Consider the following 23,194-nt stretch of genomic DNA (forward strand, 5'->3'; position numbering starts at 1 on the left):
GCTGTCTTTTGTGCATAACACCAGTTCCTAAACTTTGTAGAACTGACTTTACTTTTTTTTTTTTTTAACATCTTTATTGGAGTATAATTGCTTTACATTGTTGTGTTAGTTTCTGCTGTATAACAAAGTGAATCACCTATACGTATACATATATCCTCATATCCCCTCCCTCTTGTGTCTCCCTCCCACCCTCCCTATCCCACCCCTCTAGGTGGTCACAGAGCACCAAGCTGCTCTCCTTGTGCTATGCGGCTGCTTCCCACTGGCTATCTGTTTTACATTTGGTAGTGTATATATGTCCATGCCACTCTCTCACTTCGTCCCAGCTTACCCTTCCCCCCTCCACGTCCTCAAGTCCATTCTTGTTTGTAGATTTTTTTGATGATGGCCATTCTGACTGGTGTGAGGTGATACCTCATTGTAGTTCTGATTTGCATTTCTCTAATGATTAGTGATGTTGAGCATCCTTTCATGTGTTTGTTAGCAATCTGTATATCTTCTTTGGAGAAATGTCTGTTTAGATCTTCTGCCCATTTTTGGATTGGGTTGTTTGTTCTTTTGATATTGAGCTGCATGAGCGCTTGTATATTTTGGAGAGTAATCCTTTGTCAGTTGCTTCGTTTGCAAATATTTTCTCCCATTCTGAGGGTTGTCTTTTCATCTTGCTTATGGTTTCCTTTGCTGTGCAAAAGCTTTGAAGTTTCATTAGGTCCCATTTGAGGTGGGTCAAAAAGGATCTTGCTGTGATTTATGTCAAAGAGTGTTCTGACAATTGGCTTTAGTTTTAATCTTTTTGATAAATTTATTTTGAGACTATAAGGAGACATATGTTTGAATTGTGGAAGGGTTATATTCATGGAATTAGAAAGCCATTTCTGAACCCCAGGAAAGAGTATTTCATTTATCTTAATAAACAATGACAACAATAAACAAACCCAGAACACTTTGAGAAGTACAGTATTAAAAGCTTAAGTGTAAAAAACTAGGGATTATGTGTTTGAGAGAGTAAGTGTATCTCCCATGTGAGAGTATATATATACCTGGGAGGTTGTGCTTGTGAGAGAGGCGTCGTACTCAGTGGATTGTTCTGCTTGAAATAACAGTTTCTTAAATTTGTTTTAAATAAACCTTTTATTATAAAAATTTATACTCATGGAACTTTGGAAAGATACTAAAAAGTATAAAGAAAGAACTACACTCAACCATTATAAAGGCAACCATTATTATTGGTCTTTTGATGTATGCTTTCTGATTTTTTTTTCTGTATACAGATTGATTGCTTTTCTTTTTACACATGTAGCTGTAATCATATTCCATGTTCAATTTTGCTTTTTCACTAACGTAACAAAAGTATTTTCCTTATATTGTAAATGTTTTATAAATATTTTTAATGGTTGCATGATATTTTGTCCAGTAATTAAACCATAGTTTGTCCTAACTATTCTCCTATTATTGGACATTTATATTGTAGCCATTTTGTAAAATTGTAAATAATAGTACAGTGAATGTGATTAGTCTAAAGTATTTTTTGTATTTAGGGTTATTTCCTAAACATAGATTGTTACAGTAGAATTACTAGATGAAAGCATTTAGAGTTTTTTGTAAGGCTTTTGATACTTTTGCCAAATTGTTTTCCAAAGTATTCCAGTTTATATGCCCATCAACAGTATATGAGAGTGCCTAATTTCACCTGTTTTTCTAGCATTGCATATTAAACAAGAGATTAAAATTTAAACAAGAGATAAACCTGTTAATTTGGTAGGACGAAAATGGCGTTTCTTTTTTTTTAATTCCCTTTTTAAAGGATTACTAGTGAGACCTCATATTTGTTCTTCATTTGTATGTCCTCTCTTGAGAATGAGCTTTTCATGTTTTCCAGTTTCTCATATGGAGTTTTTGGGTATTTCTTCACCATTTGTAATAGGGTAAAAATTTGAACTACCTGGAAATGTCAGATCTGTCACAAGGTTTTGCAAATTCACATAAATAAAACTATGATTCATAGCTACAGTTACTGTTTCTATTGCCTAATGCTATTTTGTCTCTGATTTTTGCCATACAGTGTGCCTTGAGATATGATTCACATACAATAACATTCACTCTTTTGATAGAAATAATGCAAAATATGTTTTTCAACTACAGTGGAATGAAATTAGATGAGTAACAGAAAAAAATTAGGAAAAGCACAAATATATTGAAATTAAACAACATACTCCTATTTAACCAATGGGTCAAAGAAGAAATCAGTAGGGAAATTAGAAAATACTTTGAGATGAGTGAAAATGAAGACACAACATACCAAAACTGGGCTGCATCTAATGCATGCTGAGAGGGAAATTTATAGTAATTAGTGTCTATAGTAAAAAAGAAGAAAGATCTCATACCAGTACCCTAACCTTCCACCTTAAGACGCTGTATAAAGAAGAGCACACTAAATATAAAGCATGCGGAAGGAAGGAAATACGAAAAACTAGAGGAGAAATTGATGAAATCAAGAGTAGAAAAACATTAGAGAAAAATCAGAGAACCAAAAGCTTGTTATTTGAAAAGAGCAACAAAATTGATAAACCTTTAGTTTTGGAAAGGAAGAAAAGAAGGCTCAAATTATTAGAATCAGAAGTGAAAAGAGGCTATTTCTGCTGACCTGACAGAAAAGAAAAGGAGCGTGGGGGCTCAGTAGTCATGGCACACGGGCTTAGTTGCCTGACAGCGTGTGGGATCTTAGTTCCCCGACCAGGGATTGAACCATGTCCCCTGCATTGGAAGGCAGATTCTTAACCACTGGACCAGCAGGGAAGTCCTTTATCCTTATTATTTTTTTGAAGTTCATATTGCTCCTTTATATTTTTTTAAAATGTAAGATGTGAATCTGCCATATTTTTTGTTTCACAGTAGGCAGAAAGTCATGCTTTTGGGTGGGTACTCTTTTTTTTTTTTTTTTTTTTTTTTTCTTTTTGCGGTATGTGGGCCCCTCACTGCCGTGGCCTCTCCCGTCGCGGAGCACAGGCTCCGGACGCGCAGGCCCAGCGGCCATGGCTCACGGGCCCAGCCGCTCCGCGGCACACGGGATCCTCCCAGACCGGGGCACGAACCCGCATCCCCTGCATCGGCAGGCGGACTCCTAACCACTGCGCCACCAGGGAGGCCCTGGGTGGGTACTCTTAACGTTTCAAAATTCATCTCATTTTATCCTGTTAGTAATCCTGTGAGGTACATTGTACAGCTAGTCCTCATTTGATAGATGATGAGATTTAGATTTGGCCAGGAAATTACTAAGTCTTTTCTTGTGTAGGATTCACACAACTGAATTTAGAGGTCTTCTGCTTTCTTTCCTATCTGAAGTTTTTTCTAGAAGAATAAATATCTTGTTATTTTTGCTTATATGGCTTCCTTAGAGCCTAGTTTAATATTTTGTTTTTCTGTTTCCATCTCACCTTCTTTTCCATTCTCTGTTTCTTTTCTGTTCCTTTAATTCTGTGGCAAAAGTATCAAAACATCAAGCTCTTAAGGCAAAAGATAGAAACATACAGCATTTTAACATTTATCAAATACTACCCAAACAGATATTATGTGTTGTTTGTTAGGAGAGGTTGTCTGTTAGAATCATTTCCATTGCTAAGTACACTGAATTTTTATCTGTGCTTAAAAACAATCCATATTGGTGGGAATTCCTTGGCGGTCCAGTGGTTAGGACTCAGCTCTGTCAGTGACGTCGCCAGGGTTCAATCCCTGGTCGGGGCCGTAAGATCCCACAAGCTGTGCAGTGTGCTGCCTCCCTCCCCCTCCCAATAAAGAAAAAAATATCCATATTGAAACTGAATGAGTCAGTAAGGTATTTTTGTCTCATTTAACCTCAGTCTCAGATTTTCTTGATGTACTTAATCATTGATTTTTTTTCCTGTAGCAATAGTTTTAAACTGATTGGTTTAGCTTATTTTATTTTTGACGTGGATTGCTCTTATTATCAGGGATGTGGTTTTCTTACTCACTCCATTAATAGAGAAATGATGGCCTGGGTATAACACCAAAATAGCATCATCTGCAGAGCAGACACTAGGCAGCTATTAGTGATGATAGCCGTGATGTAAGTAGTGACCTGTGGGGGAAGGACATCATAAAACTGTAATTGCTGCCCTGAGGGTGTGATTTAGACTTATGATCTCTTTGGAGCTAACATTCAGTGTGCAGTAATAGGCTGGTTATGCGTCAGTGTTGCCTTGGTTACCCTAATAGGAACTAGAATGTTTTAGTTTGTTTGGAAATCAAATGAAGTATTTGTAACAATTGCAGCAGTCTTCCAGGGGCTGGTGGTTCAGTTAACAGTTTAGTTATGACAAATGATGCTTCCATACTAAATAAAAATAGTTTTTTTTAAAAAAGAACAACTTTGCTGTATTAACTGTGACAGAGAGTCATTGTCAGCTTCATATCTGGAAATTTCTCTTAACTTCTCAGTTTCAGTGTGTTATTTTGTTGGATAATTTTGAGCCCTTACTATACATGACATTGTGATCACTTAAAACTATATGTTTCGGTCTTCCCTGGTGGCACAGTGGTTGAGAGTCTGCCTGCTGATGCAGGGGACACGGGTTCGTGCCCCAGTCCGGGAAGATCCCACATGCCGAGGAGTGGCTAGGCCCGTGAGCCATGGCCGCTGAGGCTGCGCATCTGGAGCCTGCGCTCCACAACGGGAGAGGCCACAACAGTGAGACGCCCGCGTACCACTAAAAAAAAAAAAAAAAAAAGTATATGTTTCACATTTCTGTAGCTTAAATAACTTGGAGGCATGAACTAACTCTGATCTAAAATGCTTGATTGAGACATTTTTATAAGGAGACAGTACCTCTCTGAGAGCCCCAACCTCTGCACCTGAGCTTTCTCTCCAGGTTTCCTTTGTTCTCTCCTCTAAGTAAGTCTACCTGCCTAGTCTAACTTCATGTAGAACATAGCTTCACACAGAAAGTTCAGGTCCATTTAGTTCAGGAATTTCCCCTTGGAGCATTCTGATGTGAACCATTAACAGGTGCTGAGTACCTTTCCTGACAGACTGCCCTCTTATTAGACAGCTATCACTGGAAAGTTCATGCTTGTGTGCTCCAGATCAGCAGGGCTGTTTCATCCAGCTGGCCCACTTTTACCTCTGACCCTTCTCTGTTTTCTATTTTTCGCAACCACCTGTCCTTCTTTTCCCCACCTGTTTCCCCTCTCTTCTTAAGCAGGTTGTTTTTTTAAAAGTACGTGCCAAGTGCCAGGCACTATGCTAGGCATTTGTACTTACTGAATGTCTATTATATCTGGGACACTATTAGCTGATTTTCCATACAATAATTATTAAATGAATTCATTTTAATCCACTCACCATAAAACCTCATGGTAGGGGATATTATTCCTATTATTACAAAGTAAGGATTTCTAAAAACTTAAGGGGCTTGGTGAAGACCACATAGATACTAAGTGGCAGCTCCAACAATCAGATCTAGGTCTGGTTCCAGTCTGTGTTCATTCCACTATGCTTCTTTGCCTCTCAAACAAGAGGGGAAACAAGTTATGAAATTCACTTTCTTTGCAAAGCCTCCTACACCTCCTCCAGGCATTCTCTGCACCTGTGTGGGTACGAGTCTGCTATACCTACCCCCTTTTTATGGTCTTAAAGTATACTTATTCTTATGGATGATATAATATTTTTCTAATGTTTATGAAACAGTATGGTTAGTTTATTCTTTTTTGTGTATATTTAAACTTTCATTTAAAAAAAAAATCTCTAACTTGGGAATTCTGTGGCGGTCCAGTGGATAGGACTTGGTGCTTTCGGTGCCGAGGGCCCGGATTCAATCCCTGGTCGGGGAACTAAGATGCCCCAAGCCATGTGGTGTGGCCTTAAAAAAAAAAAACAACAAACTCAAACTTGAAGAAAAATTGCAAGCACAGTAATAAAGAATTTTATTTTCTTGTGAACCATTTTAGACTAAGTTGCTAACATGGTGCCCCATTACTCTTCAATACTTCAGTTTGTGTTTCCTATAAACAAAGATACCCTCCTTCATAACCTCAATATGACCATCAAAATCAGGACACTGACATCAACATATTACCATTTATTCCTCAAACCTCATTCAAATTTCAGTATTTATTCCAATGTCCTTTATAGGAAAAGAATCCAGTTCAGGATCGCATCTTGCATTGATTGTCAACATATCTAATCAGTCTTTTTCTTTTTTTTAAAATTAATTAATTAATTATTATTATTTTCTTTGGCTGTGTTCGGTCTTTTATTTCCCAATGCTGTATATTTATTTATACATAAATTGTATATATTTTTTTATTTTAAAATTTTATTTTATTTATTTTTGGTTGCGTTGGGTCTTTTTTTTTAACATCTTTATTGGAGTATAATTGCTTCACAATGGTGTGTTAGTTTCTGCTTTATAACAAAGTGAATCAGCTGTACATATACATACATCCCCATATCTTCCTCCCTCTTGCGTCTCCCTCCCACCCTCCCTATCCCAACTGTCTAGGTGGTCACAAAGCACCAAGCTGATCTCCTTGTGCTATGCAGCTGCTTCCCACTAGCGATCTATGTTACATTTGGTTAGTGTGTATATGTCCATGCCACTCTTTCACTTCGTCCCAGTTTACCCTTCCCCCTCCCTGTGTCCTCAAGTCCATTCTCTAGTAGGTCTGCGTCTTTATTCCTGTCTTACTCCTAGGTTCTTCATGACCTTTTTTTTTTTTTTTTAGATTCCATATATATGTGTTAGCATACGATATTTGTTTTTCTCTTTCTGACTTCTTAACTCTGCATGACAGACTCCAGGTCCATCCACCTCACTACAAATAACTCAGTTTCACTTCTTTTTATGGCTGAGTAATATTCCATTGTATATATGTGCCACATCTTCTTTATGCATTCATCTGTTGATGGACACTTAGGTTGCTTCCATATCCTGGCTATTGTAAATAGAGCTGCAATGAACATTGTGGTACATGACTCTTTCTGAATTATGGTTTTCTCAAGGTATATGCCCAGTAGTGGGATTGCTGGATTGTATGGTAGTTCTATTTTTAGTTTTCTGAGGAGCCTCCATACTGTTCTCCATAGTGGCTGTATCAGTTTACATTCCCACCAACAGTGCAAGTAAGTTGTAAGTCACAACCTCTCCAGCATTTATTGTTTGTAGATTTTTTGATGATGGCCATTCTGACTGGTGTGAGGTGATACCTCACTGTAGTTTTGATTTGCATTTCTCTAATGTTTAGTGATGTTGAGCATCCTTTCATGTGTTTGTTGGCAATCTGCACATCTTTGGAGAAATGTCTGTTTAGGTCTTCTGCCCATGTTTGGATTGGGTTGTTTGTTTTTTTGATATTGAGCTGCATGAGCTGCTTGTAAAATTTGGAGATTAATCCTTTGTCAGTTGCTTTATTTGCAAATATTTTCTCCCATTCTGAGGACTGTCTTTTTGCCTTGTTTATGGTTTCCTTTGCTGTGCAAAAGCTTTGAAGTTTCATTAGGTCCCATTTGTTTATTTTTGTTTTTATTTCCATTTGTCTAGGAGGTGGGTCAAAAAGGATCTTGCTGTGATTTATGTCAAAGAGTGTTCTGCCTATGTTTTCCTCTAAGAGTTTGATAGTTTCTGGCCTTACATTTAGGTCTCTAATCCATTTTGAGTTTATTTTTGTGTATGGTGTTAGGGAGTGTTCTAATTTCATTCTTTTACATGTAGCTGTCCAGTTTTCCCAGCACCACTTATTGAAGAGGCTGTCTTTTCTCCATTGTATATTCTGGCCTCCTTTATCAAAAATAAGGTGACCATATGTCCGCGGGTTTATCTCTGGGCGTTCTATCCTGTTCAATTGATCTCTATTTCTGTTTTTGTGCCAGTACCATACTGTCTTGATTACCGTAGCTTTGTAGTATAGTCTGAAGTCTGGTAGCCTGATTACTCCAGCTCCGTTTTTCTTTCTCAAGATTGCTTTGGCTATTCGGGGTCTTTTGTGTTTCCATACAAATTGTGAAATTTTTTGTTCTAGTTCTCTGAAAAATGCCATTGGTAGTTTGGTAGGGGTTGCATTGAATCTGTAGATTGCTTTGGGTAGTATAGTCATTTTCACAATGTTGATTCTTCCAATCCCAAAACATGGTATATCTCTCCATCTGTTTGTATCATCTTTAATTTCTTTCATCAGTGTCTTATAGTTTTCTGCATACAGATCTTTTCTCTCCTTAGAAAGGCTTATTCCTAGGTATTTTATTCTTTTTGTTGCAATGGTAAATGGGAGTGTTTCCTTAATTTCTCTTTCAGATATTTCATCATTAGTGTATAGGAATGCAAGAGATTTCTGTGCATTAATCTTATATCCTGCTGCGTTACCAAATTCATTGATTAGCTCTAGTAGTTTTCTGGTAGCATCTTTAGGATTCTTTATGTTTAGTATCATGTCATCTGCAAACAGTGACAGCTTTACTTCTTCTTTTCCGATTTGGAATCCTGTTACTTCTTTTTCTTCTCTGATTGCCGTGGCTAAAATTTCCAAAACTATGTTGAATAATAGTCGTGAGAGTGGATAACCTTGTCTTCTTCCTGATCTTAGAGGAAATGGTTTCAGTTTTTCACCATTGAGAACGATGTTGGCTGTGGGTTTGTCATATATGGCCTTTATTATGTTGAGGTAAGTTCCCTCTATGCCTACTTTCTGGAGGGTTTTTAACATAAATGAGTGTCGAATTTTGTCGAAAGCTTTTTCTGCATCTACTGAGATGATAATATGGTTTTTCTCCTTCAATTTGTTAATAATCACATCGATTGATCTACGTATACTGAAGAATCTTTTGCATTCCTGGGATAAACCCCACTTGAACATGGTGTATGATCCTTTTAATATGCTGTTGGATTCTGTTTGCTAGTATTTTGTTGAGGATTTTTACATCTATGTTCATCAGTGATATTGGGATGTAGTTTTCTTTCTTTGTGACATCTTTGTCTGGTTTTGGTATCAAGGTGATGGTGGCCTCGTAGAATGAGTTTGGGAGTGTTCCTTCTTCTGCTATATTTTGGAAGAGTTTGAGAAGGATAGGTGTTAGCTGTTCTCTAAATGTTCAATAGAATTCACCTGTGAAGCCATCTGGTCCTGGGCTTTTGTTTGTTGGAAGATTTTTAATCACAGTCTCAATTTCAATGCTTGTGATTGGTCTGTTTATATTTTCTATTTCTTCCTGGTTCAGTCTCGGAAGGCTGTGCCTTTCTAAGAATTTGTCCATTTCTTCCAGGTTGTCCATTTTATTGACGTATAGTTGCTTGTAGTAATGTGTCATGATCCTTTGTATTTCTGCAGTGTCCGTTGTAACTTCTCCCTTTTCGTTTCTAATTCTGTTGGTTTGAGTCTTCTCTCTTTTTTTCTTGATGAGTCTGGCTAATGGTTTATCAATTTTGTTTGTCTTCTCAAAGAACCAGCTTTTAGTTTTATTGATCTTTATTATTGTTTCTTTCATTTCTTTTTCATTTATTTCTGATCTGATCTTTATGATTTCTTTCCTTCTGCTAACTTGGGGTTTTTTTTGTTCTTCTTTCTCTAATTGCTTTAGGTGTACTCTTAGGTTGTTTATTTGAGGTGTTTCTTGTTTCTTGAGGTAGGATTTTATTGCTATAAACTTCCCTCTTAGAATTCCTTTTGCTGCATCCTATAGGTTTTGGGTTGTCATGTTTTCATTGTAATTTGTTTCCAGTTATTTTTTGATTTCCTCTTGTATTTCTTCAGTGATCTCTTGGTTATTTAGTAGTGTATTGTTTAGCCTCCCTGTGTTTGTATTTTTTACAGATTTTTTCCTGTAATTGATATCTAGTCTCATGGCATTGTGGTTGGAAAAGATACTTGGTATGACTTCAATTTTCTTAAATTTACCAGGGCTTGATTTGTGACCCAGATATCTATTCTGGAGAATGTTCCATGAGCATTTGAGAAGAAAGTGTATTCTGTTGTTTTTGGATGGAATGTCCTATAAATATTGGTTAAGTCCATCTTGTTTAATGTATCATTCAAAGCTTGTGTTTCCTTATTTATTTTCATTTTGGATGATCTGTCCATTGGTGAAAGTGGGGTGTTAAAGTCCCCTACTATGAATGTGTTACTGTCGATTTCCCCTTTTATGGCTGTTAACACTGCCTTATGTATTGAGGTGCTCCTATGTTGGGTGCATAAATATTTACAATTGTTATATCTTCTTCTTTGATTGATCCCTTGATCATTATGTAGTGTCCTTTGTTTCTTGTAATAGTCTTAATTTTTTTTTTTTTTTTTTTTTTTTCTTTTTTTTTGCGGTATGCGGGCCTCTCACTGTTGTGGCCTCTCCCGTTGCGGAGCACAGGCTCCGGACGCGCAGGCCCAGCGGCCATGGCTCACGGGCCCAGCCGCTCCGCGGCATATGGGATCCTCCCAGACCGGGGCACGAACCCGTATCCCCTGCATCGGCAGGCGGACTCTTAACCACTGCGCCACCAGGGAGGCCCAATAGTCTTAATTTTAAAGTCTACTTTGTCTGATATGAGAATTGCTCCTCCAGCTTTCTTTTTATTTCCATTTGCATGGAATATGTTTTTCTATCCCCTCACTTTCAGTGTATATGTGTCCCTAGGTCTGAAGTGGGTCTCTTGTAGATAGCATATATACGGGTGTTGTTTTTGTATCCATTCAGCCAGTCTCTGTCTTTTGGTTGGAGCATTTAATCCATTTACATTTAAGGTAGTTATCAGTATGTATGTTCCTATTACCATTTTCTTAATTGTTTTGGGTTTGTTATTGTAGGTCTTTTCCTTCTGTTGTATTTCCTGCCTAGAGAAGTTCCTTTAGCATTTGTTGTAAAGCTGGTTTGGTAGTGCTGAATTCCCTTAGCTTTTGCTTGTCTGTAAAGGTTTTAATTTCTCTGTCGAATGTGAATGACATCCTTGCTGGGTAGAGTAATCTTGGTTGTATGTTCTTGCCTTTCGTCACTTTAAATATGTCCTGCCAGTCCCTTCTGGCTTGCAGAGTTTCTGCTGAAAGATCAGCTGTTAACCTTATGGGGATTCCCTTGTATGTTATTTGTTGTTTTTCCCTTGCTGCTTTTAATATTTTTTCTTTGTCTGTGTTGGGTCTTCATTGCTGTGCGCAGGCTTTCTTTAGTTGCAGCGAGCAGGGGCCATTCTTCTTTGCGGTGTGTGGGATTCTCATTGCAGTGGCTTCTCTTGTTGCAGAGCACTGCTCTAGGCGTGCAGCCTTCACTAGTTGTGGCGCATGGGCTTAGTTGCTCCGGGTCATGTGGGATCTTCCTGGATCAGGGCTCTAACCCGTGTCCCCTGCATTGGCAGGCTGATTCTTAACCAGTGCGCCACCAGGGAAGCCCCAGTCTTTTTCAATTTGGAATAATTCTTCAGTCTTCAGTTCATTTCATTAACTTGACACTTCTGAAAATTATAGGACAGTAATTTTGTAGAATATCCCTGAATTTGGGTTTCTCTGATATTTTCTCATAATTAGATTCAAGTTTTCCACATTTGGCACGAATATCACAGACCTGATGCTGTTCTGTTCTCATTGCATCCTATTAAGCGGTACACCATTTTGATTTGTTCGCGTTAATGATAATGTTTACTTTGATCACTTGGTTAAGGTGTTGTCTGTCAGATTTCTTCACTATAAAGTTACCGTTTCTTTTTGAAATGAATAAGTATTTTGGGGCATGGTACTACTACTTTGTTGTTTGTTTTTTTTTTTGCGGTACGCGGGCCTCTCACTGTTGTGGCCTCTCCCACTGCGGAGCACAGGCTCCGGACACGCAGGCTCAGCGGCCATGGCTCACGGGCCCAGCCGCTCCACGGCATGTGGGATCTTCCCGGACCGGGGCACGAACCCGTGTCCCCTGCATCGGCAGGCGGACTCTCAACCACTGTGCCACCAGGGAAGCCCGGTACTACTACTTTGAAACTATGTAAATTATCCTCAGACTTTCAATTTATTTATTTATATCAGTTATGGACTCAGATTTCTTGTTTATTCAATGTTATAATCTATTACTGTCATTATTCATCTTGTTCAAATTCCCTCATTTTGCCAGGTGGGAGCCCCTTCAGGATGGCTTCTATGTCCTTTTGACTTTTCTCTACAGTTACCCCTTTATCAGCTTGGGGGTTAGGGGCACTGACCATTTGAACAGTCAGAAATTCACATTTAACTTATAGTTGACCCTCCATATATGCAGTTCCTCAGTATACCCACTTCCTTTGTATCCATAGTGCTACATCCACAATTCAACCAACCATGAACCGTATAGTACTGTAGTATTTGCTATTGAAGAAAAACTGTGTATAAGTGGACCCACTCAGTTCAAACCATGTTGTTCAAGGGTCAACTGTATTTTTTTTTAATGCATCATTTCCTTCTGGCACAATAAAATATTTCAGGCCCACCTTGTACTTTCTCTAGTCTACCCCTGGAATGAGCTTTTCTCCAAGAAGCCCTGGGTCCTCTTAGTGGCGAATTTTATCTTGAAACCAAGTTCTGGGTACTAAGTGTGCTCATTGCTGTTGAGGTGTTGCTACTCTTGGGCCCTCTCAGTGGACAGAGCTAGCGGAGATACATATATATATATTATATATATATATATATATATATATATATATATATATATATTATATATATAATATATATATATTCTAATGTAATATTTATATATATCATATACAAACATATATATCTGTATTTTTATTTCTATATCTGTATGTAAGAAAAATCATGTTCTCATCTCTCCTTGTAATTCAAACCGAACACTATAGTGTTTATTTTACAGTGTTTTTCTAGTATTTGTAACTTCTTTCTTAGACAGTATTATCCTTAATATATTTACTTATTTGATGTATCTTCCTGTTCAGTTTTGTATATGTGTGCATGTGTGTATGTTACTTCCACAAAGTGTCAGTGGCCTGGTTTGCTAATCATAAGAATTGGGTGTTCCTGAAAAAACCATAATTCAAAAAGAGTCATGTACCACAATGTTCATTGCAGCTCTATTTACAATAGCCAGGACATGGAAGCAACCTAAGTATCCATCAACAGATGAATGGATAAAGAAGATGTGACACATATATACAATGGAATATTACTCAGCCATAAAAGGAAACGAAATTGAGTTATCTGTAGAGAGGTGAACGGACCTGGAGTCTGTCATACAGTGAAGTAAGTCAGAAAGAGAAAAACAAATACCATATGCTAACACATATATATGGAATCTAAAAAAAAAATGGTTCTGAAGAACCTAGGGGCAGTCCAGGAATAAAGTCGCAGACATAGAGAATGGACTTGAGGACATGGGGAGGGGGCAGGGTAAGGTGGGATGAAGTGAGAGAGTGGCATGGACTTATATATACTACCAAATGTAAAATAGATAACTAGTAGGAAGCAGTCGCATAGCACAGGGAGATCAGCTCAGTGCTTTGTGACCACCTTGAGGGGTGGGACAGGGAGGGTGGGAGGGAGACGCAAGAGGGAGGAGATATGGGGATATATGTATATGTATAGCTGATTCACTTTGTTATACAGCAGAAACTAACACACCATTGTAAAGCAATTGTATTCCAATAAAGATGATAAAAAAGGGGGTATTAATTTAGTATCACTATGTTTATCAGGCAGTAATTCGAAACCCAAGCAGTTCGTCATGTCTGGAGAATAGTGATGCTTGAGAGTAGCAATATAAATATATGTAAAGAAAACAGGTATTGTAGAGCTTTTAAGTATTTAAGGTTCAAACGCCCAACTCTGAACATAGTAAGCAAAGTTTTAGAAATCATGACATTATTTATTTATGAAGCTGGATAGGGAAAAGAGCTCTAGATGGAGCGTCAGGAGACTTGGATTCCAGTATCAACTGTTCCACTAGGTTTGCGTTATTAGACATATCACTTAATCATTATCATCCTATAAAATAGGGAATTGGTGAAGGCACAAGGAGAGAGATGGGTGATTACTAGGGTACTTTCAGAGACTGTATGTCCCAGTGTTAGAGTGAGCAAGAGGGAAACCTGTTGTGTGATTTCAATCAGTGATTTCATTTATGGGTAGAAAATCCTGGAAAATTTGAACTTGAAGGGAATATCCAAAGATACTATTTTGTGAACTTGAAGGGAATATCTAAAGATACTCTTTTGTATTGACAATACATGCAGTTATCTCATTATTTTAGATTATAGTAATAATAGCTAATAGTCATATTATGCTTTATAGTATATAAAGTTTTTTTTTAACATTTATATTCCTATTTGAGCCTTATGATAAACCTATAAGTTAGGTAAGGCAGATATTATTGTTCCTTCTTTATAAATGAGGAAAGTGAGGCTCTAAGAGGTCCAGTTGCTTGATCAATGTTACACATATAGAGTCAGAGCTGAAATTTGAAGCTAGGTCTTTTTTTTTCAATGTATATATACTTTATAATATGGAAATTTTCAGATTTACTTATTCTTTCCAGTTTTTGGTATAAATTTAACAATTATTTATGCTTTGCAATCTTTTTCATGTTTTTTCCTTTCCCTTTTTTTTGTAGTCTGCTGTAATATTTTAAAGGAAATCCCTGACATGTTATTTAAATCATAAATACTTCAGTATGTCTCTAACCTATAATAACTGATATGTTTTTAATATAGCCATGATGCAGTTATTAACAGTTATTCCATATCATCTCATACCAGTTCATATTAAAAATTTTTTAATTGTATTAAATATCTTTTTGTAGTTGTTTTTTTTTTTTTTTTGGATTAGCGTGTATTACCTTTGGATAATCTCTTGAATTTCTTTTAATCAGTAACAGTGGCCCCTTTTGTTTTTCCTTTAATTGCCACAGATTTATTGAAGAAACTGGATCATTGGTCTTGTTTATGTCCTACATTCTGGATTTGATTGCTTCCTTTTGGTGTCATATATATGTTGACAGTGGGAACCCCTACAGATGGGCTTCTGTGTCCTTTTGATCTGGACTCAATTAGTCCTTGATATTTCCTTGCTTTTTGGTATAAGATGTCCCAGGTTCTTCTTACATATTTCTTGCCCAGTCCTTAAATTAGTCATTTCATTAAAGTATTTTCAGTTCCTGTTACTGCATTATGCAAATAGCTTATTTCAGTAGCAGTGGACTAGGATTGAGAGAGAGATAACTGAAAATTTGTTAAAAATAATGTTGAGAAGTGCCAAAATGAAAAAGATTGACAGTACTAAGGGTCGACAAAGATGTGGCATATCTGGAACATTTACATATCACTGGTGGGAGTGTAAATTAGTTCAATTAGTACAACCACTTTGGAATACTATTTGGCAGTATCATCTTAAGCTGAACATATACATGTCCTATGACCCAGCAATTTCACTTCTTACTGTATATTCAGCAGAAATGTGAACATGTATACCAAAAGGCACATTCAAGAATAAGCAGAGGGCCTCCCTGGTGGCGCAAGTGGTTGAGAGTCCGCCTGCCAATGCAGGGGATGCGGGTTCGTGCCCCGGTCTGGGAGGATCCCATATGCCGCGGAGCGGCTGGGCCCGTGAGCCATGGCCGCTGGGCCTGCGCATCCAGAGCCTGTGCTCCGCAACGGGAGAGGCCACAACAGTGAGAGGCCCACATACCGCAAAAAGAAAAAAAAAAAAAAAAAAGAATAAGCAGAGAGCATTATTTAGAATAGCCCAAAAGTGGAAATAACCTAAATATTTATCAGCAGTAGAAAGGATAAATGGATTATGGTGTGTACACAAATGGAATACTGTACAGTAATGAGAATGAATAAACCATTGCTATAATGCCATACTATGGACGATTCTCACAAACATAATATTAAGCAAAGGAAGCCAGGCCCTACTTGATTTTATAAAGTAGAAAACTAGACAAAATATATGTTAGAAGTCAAGATAATGGCTGTTTTTTGTTGTTGAAGTATAGTTGATTTACAGTATTATATTAGTTTCAGGTGTACAACACAGTGATTTAGTATTTTTAGAGGTTATTCTGTATTTAATATTATTATGAAATATTGACTATAATCCCTGTGCTGTACAATATATCCTTGTAGCTTATTTATTTTATACATAGTAGTTTGTACATCTTAATCCCCTACTCCTATTTTACTCCTCTTCCTTTTCCCACTGGTAACCACTAGTTTCCTCTCTATATCTGTGAGTCTATTTCTGTTTTGTAATATTCATTTGTTTGTTTTATTTTTTTAGATTCCATTATAAGTGATAACACCCAGTATTTGTCTTTCTCTGTGTGACTTATTTCACTAAGCATAATACCCTCCAGATCCATCTGTGTTGTTGCAAATGGCAAAATTTCATTTTTTTTTATGGTTGAGTAGTATTCCATTGTCTCTGTGTGTGTGTGTGTGTGTGTGTGTGTGTGTTTACACGTACACCACATCTTCTTTATCTATTTATCTGTTGATGGACACTTGGGTTGCTTCCATATCTTGGCTATTGTAAATAATGCTGCTGTAAACATTGGGTGCATGTATCTTTTCCAAGCAGTGTTTTTGTTTTCTTCAGATATATACCCAGGAATGGAATTGCTGGATCATATGGTAGTTCTATTTTTAATTTTTTGAGGAACCCCATACTGTTTTCCATAGAGGCTGCACCAATTTTCATTCCCACCAACAGTGTATAAGGGTTCCCCTTTATCCACATCTTTGCCAACATTTGTTATTTGTGTTCTTTTTAATGATTGCCATTCTGACAGGTGTTAGATGATGCCTCATTGTAGTTTTGATTTGCATGTCTCTGATGATTAGTGATGTTGAGCATCTTTTCATGTGCCTGTTGGCCATTTGTATGTCTTTGGAAAAATGTTCATGTCTTCTGCCCAATTTGTAATCAGGTTGTTTGGGTTTTTTTGATATTGAGGTATATGAGCTGTCTATATGTTTGGAATATTAACCCCTTATTGGTCATGTAATATGCAAATATTTTCTCCGATTCACTAGGTTGTCTTTTTTGTCAGTAGTTTCCTTTGCTGTTTAAAAGCTTTTAAGTTTAATTAGGTCCCATTTGTTTATTTTTGCTTTTGTTTCCTTTGTCTTAGGAGAGAGACCCAAAAAAATATTTCCATGATTTATGTCAAAGAGTGTTCTGCCTATGTTTTCTTCTGGGAGTTTTATGGTTTCTAGTCTTACATTTAGGTCTTTTTTTTTGGCTGCGTTGGGTCTTAGTTGAGGCACACAGGATCTTCATTGTGGCATGCGGGCTCTTCATTGCAGCGTGCAGGCTTCTCCCTAGTGGTGGCATGTGGGTTTTTCTCTCTCTAGTTGTGGCGTGTGGGCTCCAGAGCGCATGGACTCTGTAGTTTGCAGCTCAGGGACTCTCTAGTTGAGGCACATGGGCTCAGTAGTTGTGGTGTGTGGGCTTAGTTGCCCTGCAGCATGTGGGATCTTAGTTCCCCAACCAGGGATTGAACCTGCGTCCCCTGCATTGGAACGTGGATTCTTTACCACTGGACCACCAGGGAAGTCCCATAGTTAGGTCTTTAATGCATTTTGAGTTTACCTTTGTATATGGTATGAGAAAATGTTCTAATTCATACTTTTACATGTAGCTATAGAGTTTCCCCAGCACCACTTATCAAAGGGACTATCTTTTCCCCATTGTATATTCTTTCTTCCTTTGTTATAGATTAATTGACCATAAGTGTGTGGGTTCATTTCTTGGCTCTCTCTTCTGTTCCATTGATCTGTGTGTCTGTTTTTTTAAAAATTTGTTTATTTATTTATTTTTGGCTGTGTTGGGTCTTTGTTGCTGCACACGGGCTTTCTCTAGTTGCGGCGAGTGGGGGCTGCTCTTTGTTGTGGTGCGCAGGCTTCTCATTGCAGTGGCTTCTCTTGTTGCGGAGCACGGGCTCTAGGCACGCGGGCTTCAGTAGTTGTGGTACACAGGCTCAGTAGTTGTGGCTTGCGGGCTCTGGAGCGCAGGCTCAGTAGTTGTGGTACATGGGCTTAGTTGCTCCACGGCATGTGGGATATTCCCAGACCAGGGCTCAAACCTGTGTCCCCTGCATTGGCAAGCAGATTCTTAACCACTGAGCCACCAGGGCAGTCCTGTGTGTCTGTTTTTGTGCCATTAACGTACTGTTTTGATCATGGTAGCTTTGTAGTATAGTCTAAGGGCAGGGAGCATGATTCCTCCAGGTTTGTTCTTTTTTCTCAAAATTGCTTTGGTGATGGTGGCCTTTTTATTTTGTTTTTTGGGTGGAAGGGAGCAAATTTCATTAATAATAATAATCATAATAGTAACAATAGCTGCTAATGTTTATGGATTTCTCACAACACTGCAGATGCTTTGCATGCACTTAATTTAAATTAATTTACTTTCAGTTCTCCTAAGAACCCCCAAAAGAAGGCCCTTTATAATCCATATTTAGTCTCTGTACTCTGTGCTCAATGTATAAAAGATTCTGAAAGGAGCACAGTCTTTTTTTTCTTTTTTTGGCTGCATTGGGTCTTCGTTGCTGCACATGGGCTTTCTCTAGTTGTGGCAAGCTCAGCTCAAGCCCGCGTTGAGAAACGCAGGCTTCTCATTGAGGTGGCTTCTCTTGTTGTGGAGCACAGGCTCTTGGCGTGTGGACTATGGTGGTTGTGGTGCATGGGCTCAGTAGTTGTAGCGCATGGGCTTAGTTGCTCTGCAGCATGTGGTATCTTCCTGGACCAGGGATTGAACCTGCGTCCCCTGCACTGGCAGGTGGATTCTTAACCACTGCACCACCAGGGAAGCCCAGGAGCACAGTCTTAAAGGAGATGGACTTGTGAAAACAAGACATCGCAGTACAATTTGATGCCTGAGAGGATACTACAGCAGCTCCCAAGAGGAAGGGCTTAGCTTCCTGCTGAGGAGGATGAAGCCTGATGGTGGCTATTTTTGATGGTGGTAGAGTAGTTACTGGGAGAGTTGGTCATGTTTTACTTCCTTATCTGGGTGCTTCTTATTTGTGTGTGTTTTGTGAATATTCATTGAGCTGTACATTTAATATTTTTGCATATTTCTGTATAAATATTAAAAATTTTTAAATTTATGAATTTTTGTTCTGTTTTTAGATTTGATAGTAAATAAAATGCAATTTAAGGGGTCACTTTTAAAGTACCTAGTCTTTACAAGGCCAAGTGCTTGCTGTTGGGAGTATAATGTTGAATAAATGGGAGTCTTGTTTTCTAAGGACTCATGATTCTTTTTGGAAGACACATACTCAAAAAACATGAAGGGAATTCCTTGGCTGTCCAGTGGTTAGGATTAGGCACTTTCACTGCCAGCGCCTGGGTTCAGTCTCTGGTTGGGGAACTAAGATCCCACAAGCCACACAGCATGGCCAAAAAAACAAAAAACAACAACAAAAAACCCATGAGACTAGACAGACTAGTGAGAATGTAGTGTTTGAAGTCATTCCTAAAGTTGATACAGTGCTTTTGTTTCTGTGTTTTTGTTTATTTTTTTTTTTATTATTATTTTTTTTTTCCTTTTGCGGTATGCGGGCCTCTCACTGTTGTGGCCTCCCCCGTCGCGGAGCACAGGCTCCGGACGCGCAGGCTCCGGACGCGCAGGCTCAGCGGCCATGGCTCACGGGCCCAGCCGCTCCGCGGCATATGGGATCCTCCCAGACCGGGGCACGAACCCGCATCCCCTGCATCGGCAGGCGGACTCTCAACCACTTGCGCCACCAGGGAGGCCCTTTTGTTTATTTTTAAGATATCTTAATCATGGCCTTTTGTTCTCTCTTTTCTTTTCGTAGCACCTGACAGATACCTCACATGGTGTAAGAAATAAGTGCCTGCAATTACTTGGCAATCTGGGTTCTTTGGAGAAAAGTGTCACAAAAGATGCAGAAGGCCTAGCTGTCAGAGACGTCCAGAAGATTATAGGGGATTACTTCAGTGACCAGGACCCACGTGTCAGAACAGCAGCTATAAAAGCCATGGTAAACGTGATCATGGAAACTAAATGGAGATACTTTTGTTTGTTTGTTTGTTTTCTTTTTTTTTTTTTTTAAGTTAATGGCTAATGCCACCTTGGATACATTCTGAATCCCCCCAGGGTATACTTAATGCACACTTTCAGGAAGGTGTTGGTGGCATCACAGAACTCAAAGGCACACATTCCTTTACAACAGTTGCTTATCTTTGGGCTTCTTTGGTAGCTTTCACCTGCATTTCTGAAACATGGAAGGTACAACTTGTATCCCAGGTCCATGGGAGAGATGTTACTTGGTATTATAGTACAGTAGGTACAGGTTATACCTTTTATTTCAGAAGTATAGGTGAAAGTTATGGGGGAGGGTTGCTCTTTAGGGGGAGATGGTATTAACCATTTCTTCCTCAGCCTCCTTATCATTATTTCATATTTTTTCTGATATCCCCTTGGGACAGTCCATGGGTTAGATTCATTAAGTGTTTGAGTGTTTCTACTGAAAAGTCCAGGTTTCTTATTTTTATAGCACTGATTTTGGCCAGAGGGAACCATGTTAATGTGATATAATGGGGAAAAATATATGAGACTGTGGGGAGACATTGGAAATATTGATTTTTTTTCAGAATACTTAACCTGTATCTTTATTATCTAGTTGCAGCTCCATGAAAGAGGACTGAAATTACATCAAACAATTTATAATCAGGTACCTTAAATGATTGCTGTCTAGAAGAGGAGGGAGGTGGAGAAATCATGAAACTGGGAAGGTGGCACGCTGGTGGTCAGAATTTGAAAACATAGAGCTTCAGCTGGCTAACAGTGGCAGTGTTGTGATGAATGTGCAGTTGTATCCAAAACATACATTCTAAGAAGAGAATGGGGAATATGTAATGAATAGCACTAGTGTATGTGAGGAGGACATTTGGGAGGATTTAGGTAGCTCTGTATGAATGCCAGAGTATACAAAGAGAAGTGTAGTGTTCAGAGTAAGGAGAGTGGTAGTCTTGCTGATCTCTGTTTGGTTGACTGAAATTGACTTCAAACCTGAAGTCAATTCAGGGCATCACACTTGAGAAACTGGAGTATTTCTGGAAGAGGATGACCAAGACCATGGGATCATATGAAAAGATATCACATAATTGTTATAGCATTGGTAAGGAAAAGCACAATGAAGTTATAGTATCATTAGGAGAAGCTGACTGAGTGCCTAACCAAAAGCCCTTACAGTTATTCTTGTAGAATAATTGGATGTATCTAGAGACAAGAAATCTAAATCCACGCTCAGAGACCAGTTTTTGTTAGCCTACTGAGAGTGGTTTTAGCTTTTAGAGGAAGAGGATAATTAGCCAAACCCCTATGACTGATGTGTAAACCAAGTATGTTCTTTTACAAATGAAGTAGAATGAGTTCAGAATGGTTATGTTGGTGTGACCTATAGGAAAACTGTGTGGGAAACCAAATAATTAAAGAAAACTTGTAGAGTAAGGACTCAAAGGAAAAAGAGTTAGTCTGATGATTTAGATGTTTAGTGACATAAGGCTGTGTCAGTTGGTTAGGCAAGCAATGCTGTGGACCTCAAGGGAGTGAGGATGGAATGATGGGGGAGGATTTGAGATATGAGGTAGAATTAGTTACTATAATGAGTTCATTTGGATTATCTTGAGTTTGAAGGGTTGATGGGATACTTATGAGGAGAATTCCAGGTCTGGAACTCAGGAAAGATCAGAGCTGGAGGTGGATATTTGGAGCCGTCAGTATCTAGGGGTCATGGGGATACCCAGGGAGAGTAAGAAGATTGGAAGTGATGAGGATGGAGCCAGGGGTGAGGTCCAACGTTTAAGAAAGGAGCCCTAGAATGGAACTGAGGAGCAGCTTGATGGAGGAGGAGGAAGAATATATTCCAAAAAAGGCAGGAGGGCATTCTCATAGCCAGCAGTGTCCAATGCTGGTGAAAGCTCATTTAGGATAGCGCTGAAATCTGGTCATGGGACTTAGCAACAAAGTGGTCATTAGTGAGTTTAAAGAGAACAATTTCAGTAGAGTGCTGGGACTGGGGGAAGCCAGATCAGGGTCTTTTGAGGTGAGGCATTTAAAGTCTATTGACTATGACTATACTTTAAAGAAACTTGACTGTGATAGGAAAGTGGGGTAGAAGTTGGTAGAAGGGGGCATAGGATTAAGGGTTGTTGTTTTTTTTCCTGTATTTTAAAGACAGTTGCTAAGTATGTTTATATGTTGAAGAGAGAGCTAGTGTTTTGGGAGAGCTAGTGTTATGATAGAAGAGACAAAGGGGAATAAATGCTGGAGTAAGTTCCTTGAGGCAGAAAATCAGATTCATGAGCTGATTCATCCAACAGATGTTAGTGAGTACCTAATGCTGGCTGTATAATGCCAAGCATGTTATAATAGATAGGACCCATGTTATAATAGATAGGACCCAATAGATAGGACCCATGCCCTTCACGTTGTCATAGGTAAGATAGGCAATTAACAAATAAGCAAACACAGTTATAGCATATGAGTATTGCTGTGAGGTAAATCAATAGGATGCTATCATAGAGAATCACAAAGGTGATCTATTTTGGAGGATGGTAAGGGATGGTCATGTGAGGAAGTGATGGGATCCATAGGAAAAGTAGGAGGCTTAGGAACTAGAAAGGACCCTTTTCCCTCAGATATTGAGAAAACAAGGGGTGGGAGAATACAGGAATAAATGAATTTATAACTGGTGTGGAGTAGTTGAGTGGGTTTGTGCCTGAGAACCTTGATTTTTCTCAGATAAACAGGTCGCCTTATAGCTGGTAGTAGGATAGAAGTCCTGAGGAAAAAGTTAAGAAAAGCTGCCTTGGGGCTTCCCTGGTGGCGCAGTGGATAAGAACCTGCCTGCCAATGCAGGGGACACGGGTTCGAGCCCTGGTCCAGGAAGATCCCACAAGCCGTGGAGCAGCTAAGGCTGTGTGCCACAACTACTGAGCCTGCACTCTAGAGCCCTTGAGCCACAACTACTGTTGTGAGCCACAACAAGAGAAGCCACTGCAATGAGAAGCCCGCGCACTGCAACGAAGAGTAGCCCCTGCTCACCGCAACTAGAGAAAGCCCGCATGAAGCAACGAAGACCCAACACAGCCAAAAAAAAAAAAAAAAAGGCTCATTAGCCACCTTTCTATAAAAAGAAAAGCTGCCTTGGGAAATGGAAGTGGAAAGCAGGAGTGTAAAAGATTTCAGAGTAGGACTA

At 38.7% G+C, this 23,194-nt stretch overlaps 1 protein-coding gene across 3 annotated transcripts in view; it reads left to right on the plus strand.

Annotated features, from left to right (window-relative positions):
- The window catches only part of INTS4 (integrator complex subunit 4), a 123,757-nt gene that overhangs the window by 27,677 nt on the left and 72,886 nt on the right, over nt 1–23,194 (plus strand). For all 3 annotated transcript variants that reach the window (XM_060105020.1, XM_060105023.1, XM_060105021.1), the window contains 2 exons: nt 19,787–19,972; nt 20,615–20,665. In XM_060105020.1, the coding sequence (XP_059961003.1) occupies nt 19,787–19,972; nt 20,615–20,665 (237 nt within the window). The remainder of the gene's footprint in view (nt 1–19,786; nt 19,973–20,614; nt 20,666–23,194) is intronic.

This window comes from Mesoplodon densirostris, chromosome 7 (genome assembly GCF_025265405.1).
Source record: "Mesoplodon densirostris isolate mMesDen1 chromosome 7, mMesDen1 primary haplotype, whole genome shotgun sequence".
Classification (NCBI taxonomy): domain Eukaryota; kingdom Metazoa; phylum Chordata; class Mammalia; order Artiodactyla; family Ziphiidae; genus Mesoplodon; species Mesoplodon densirostris.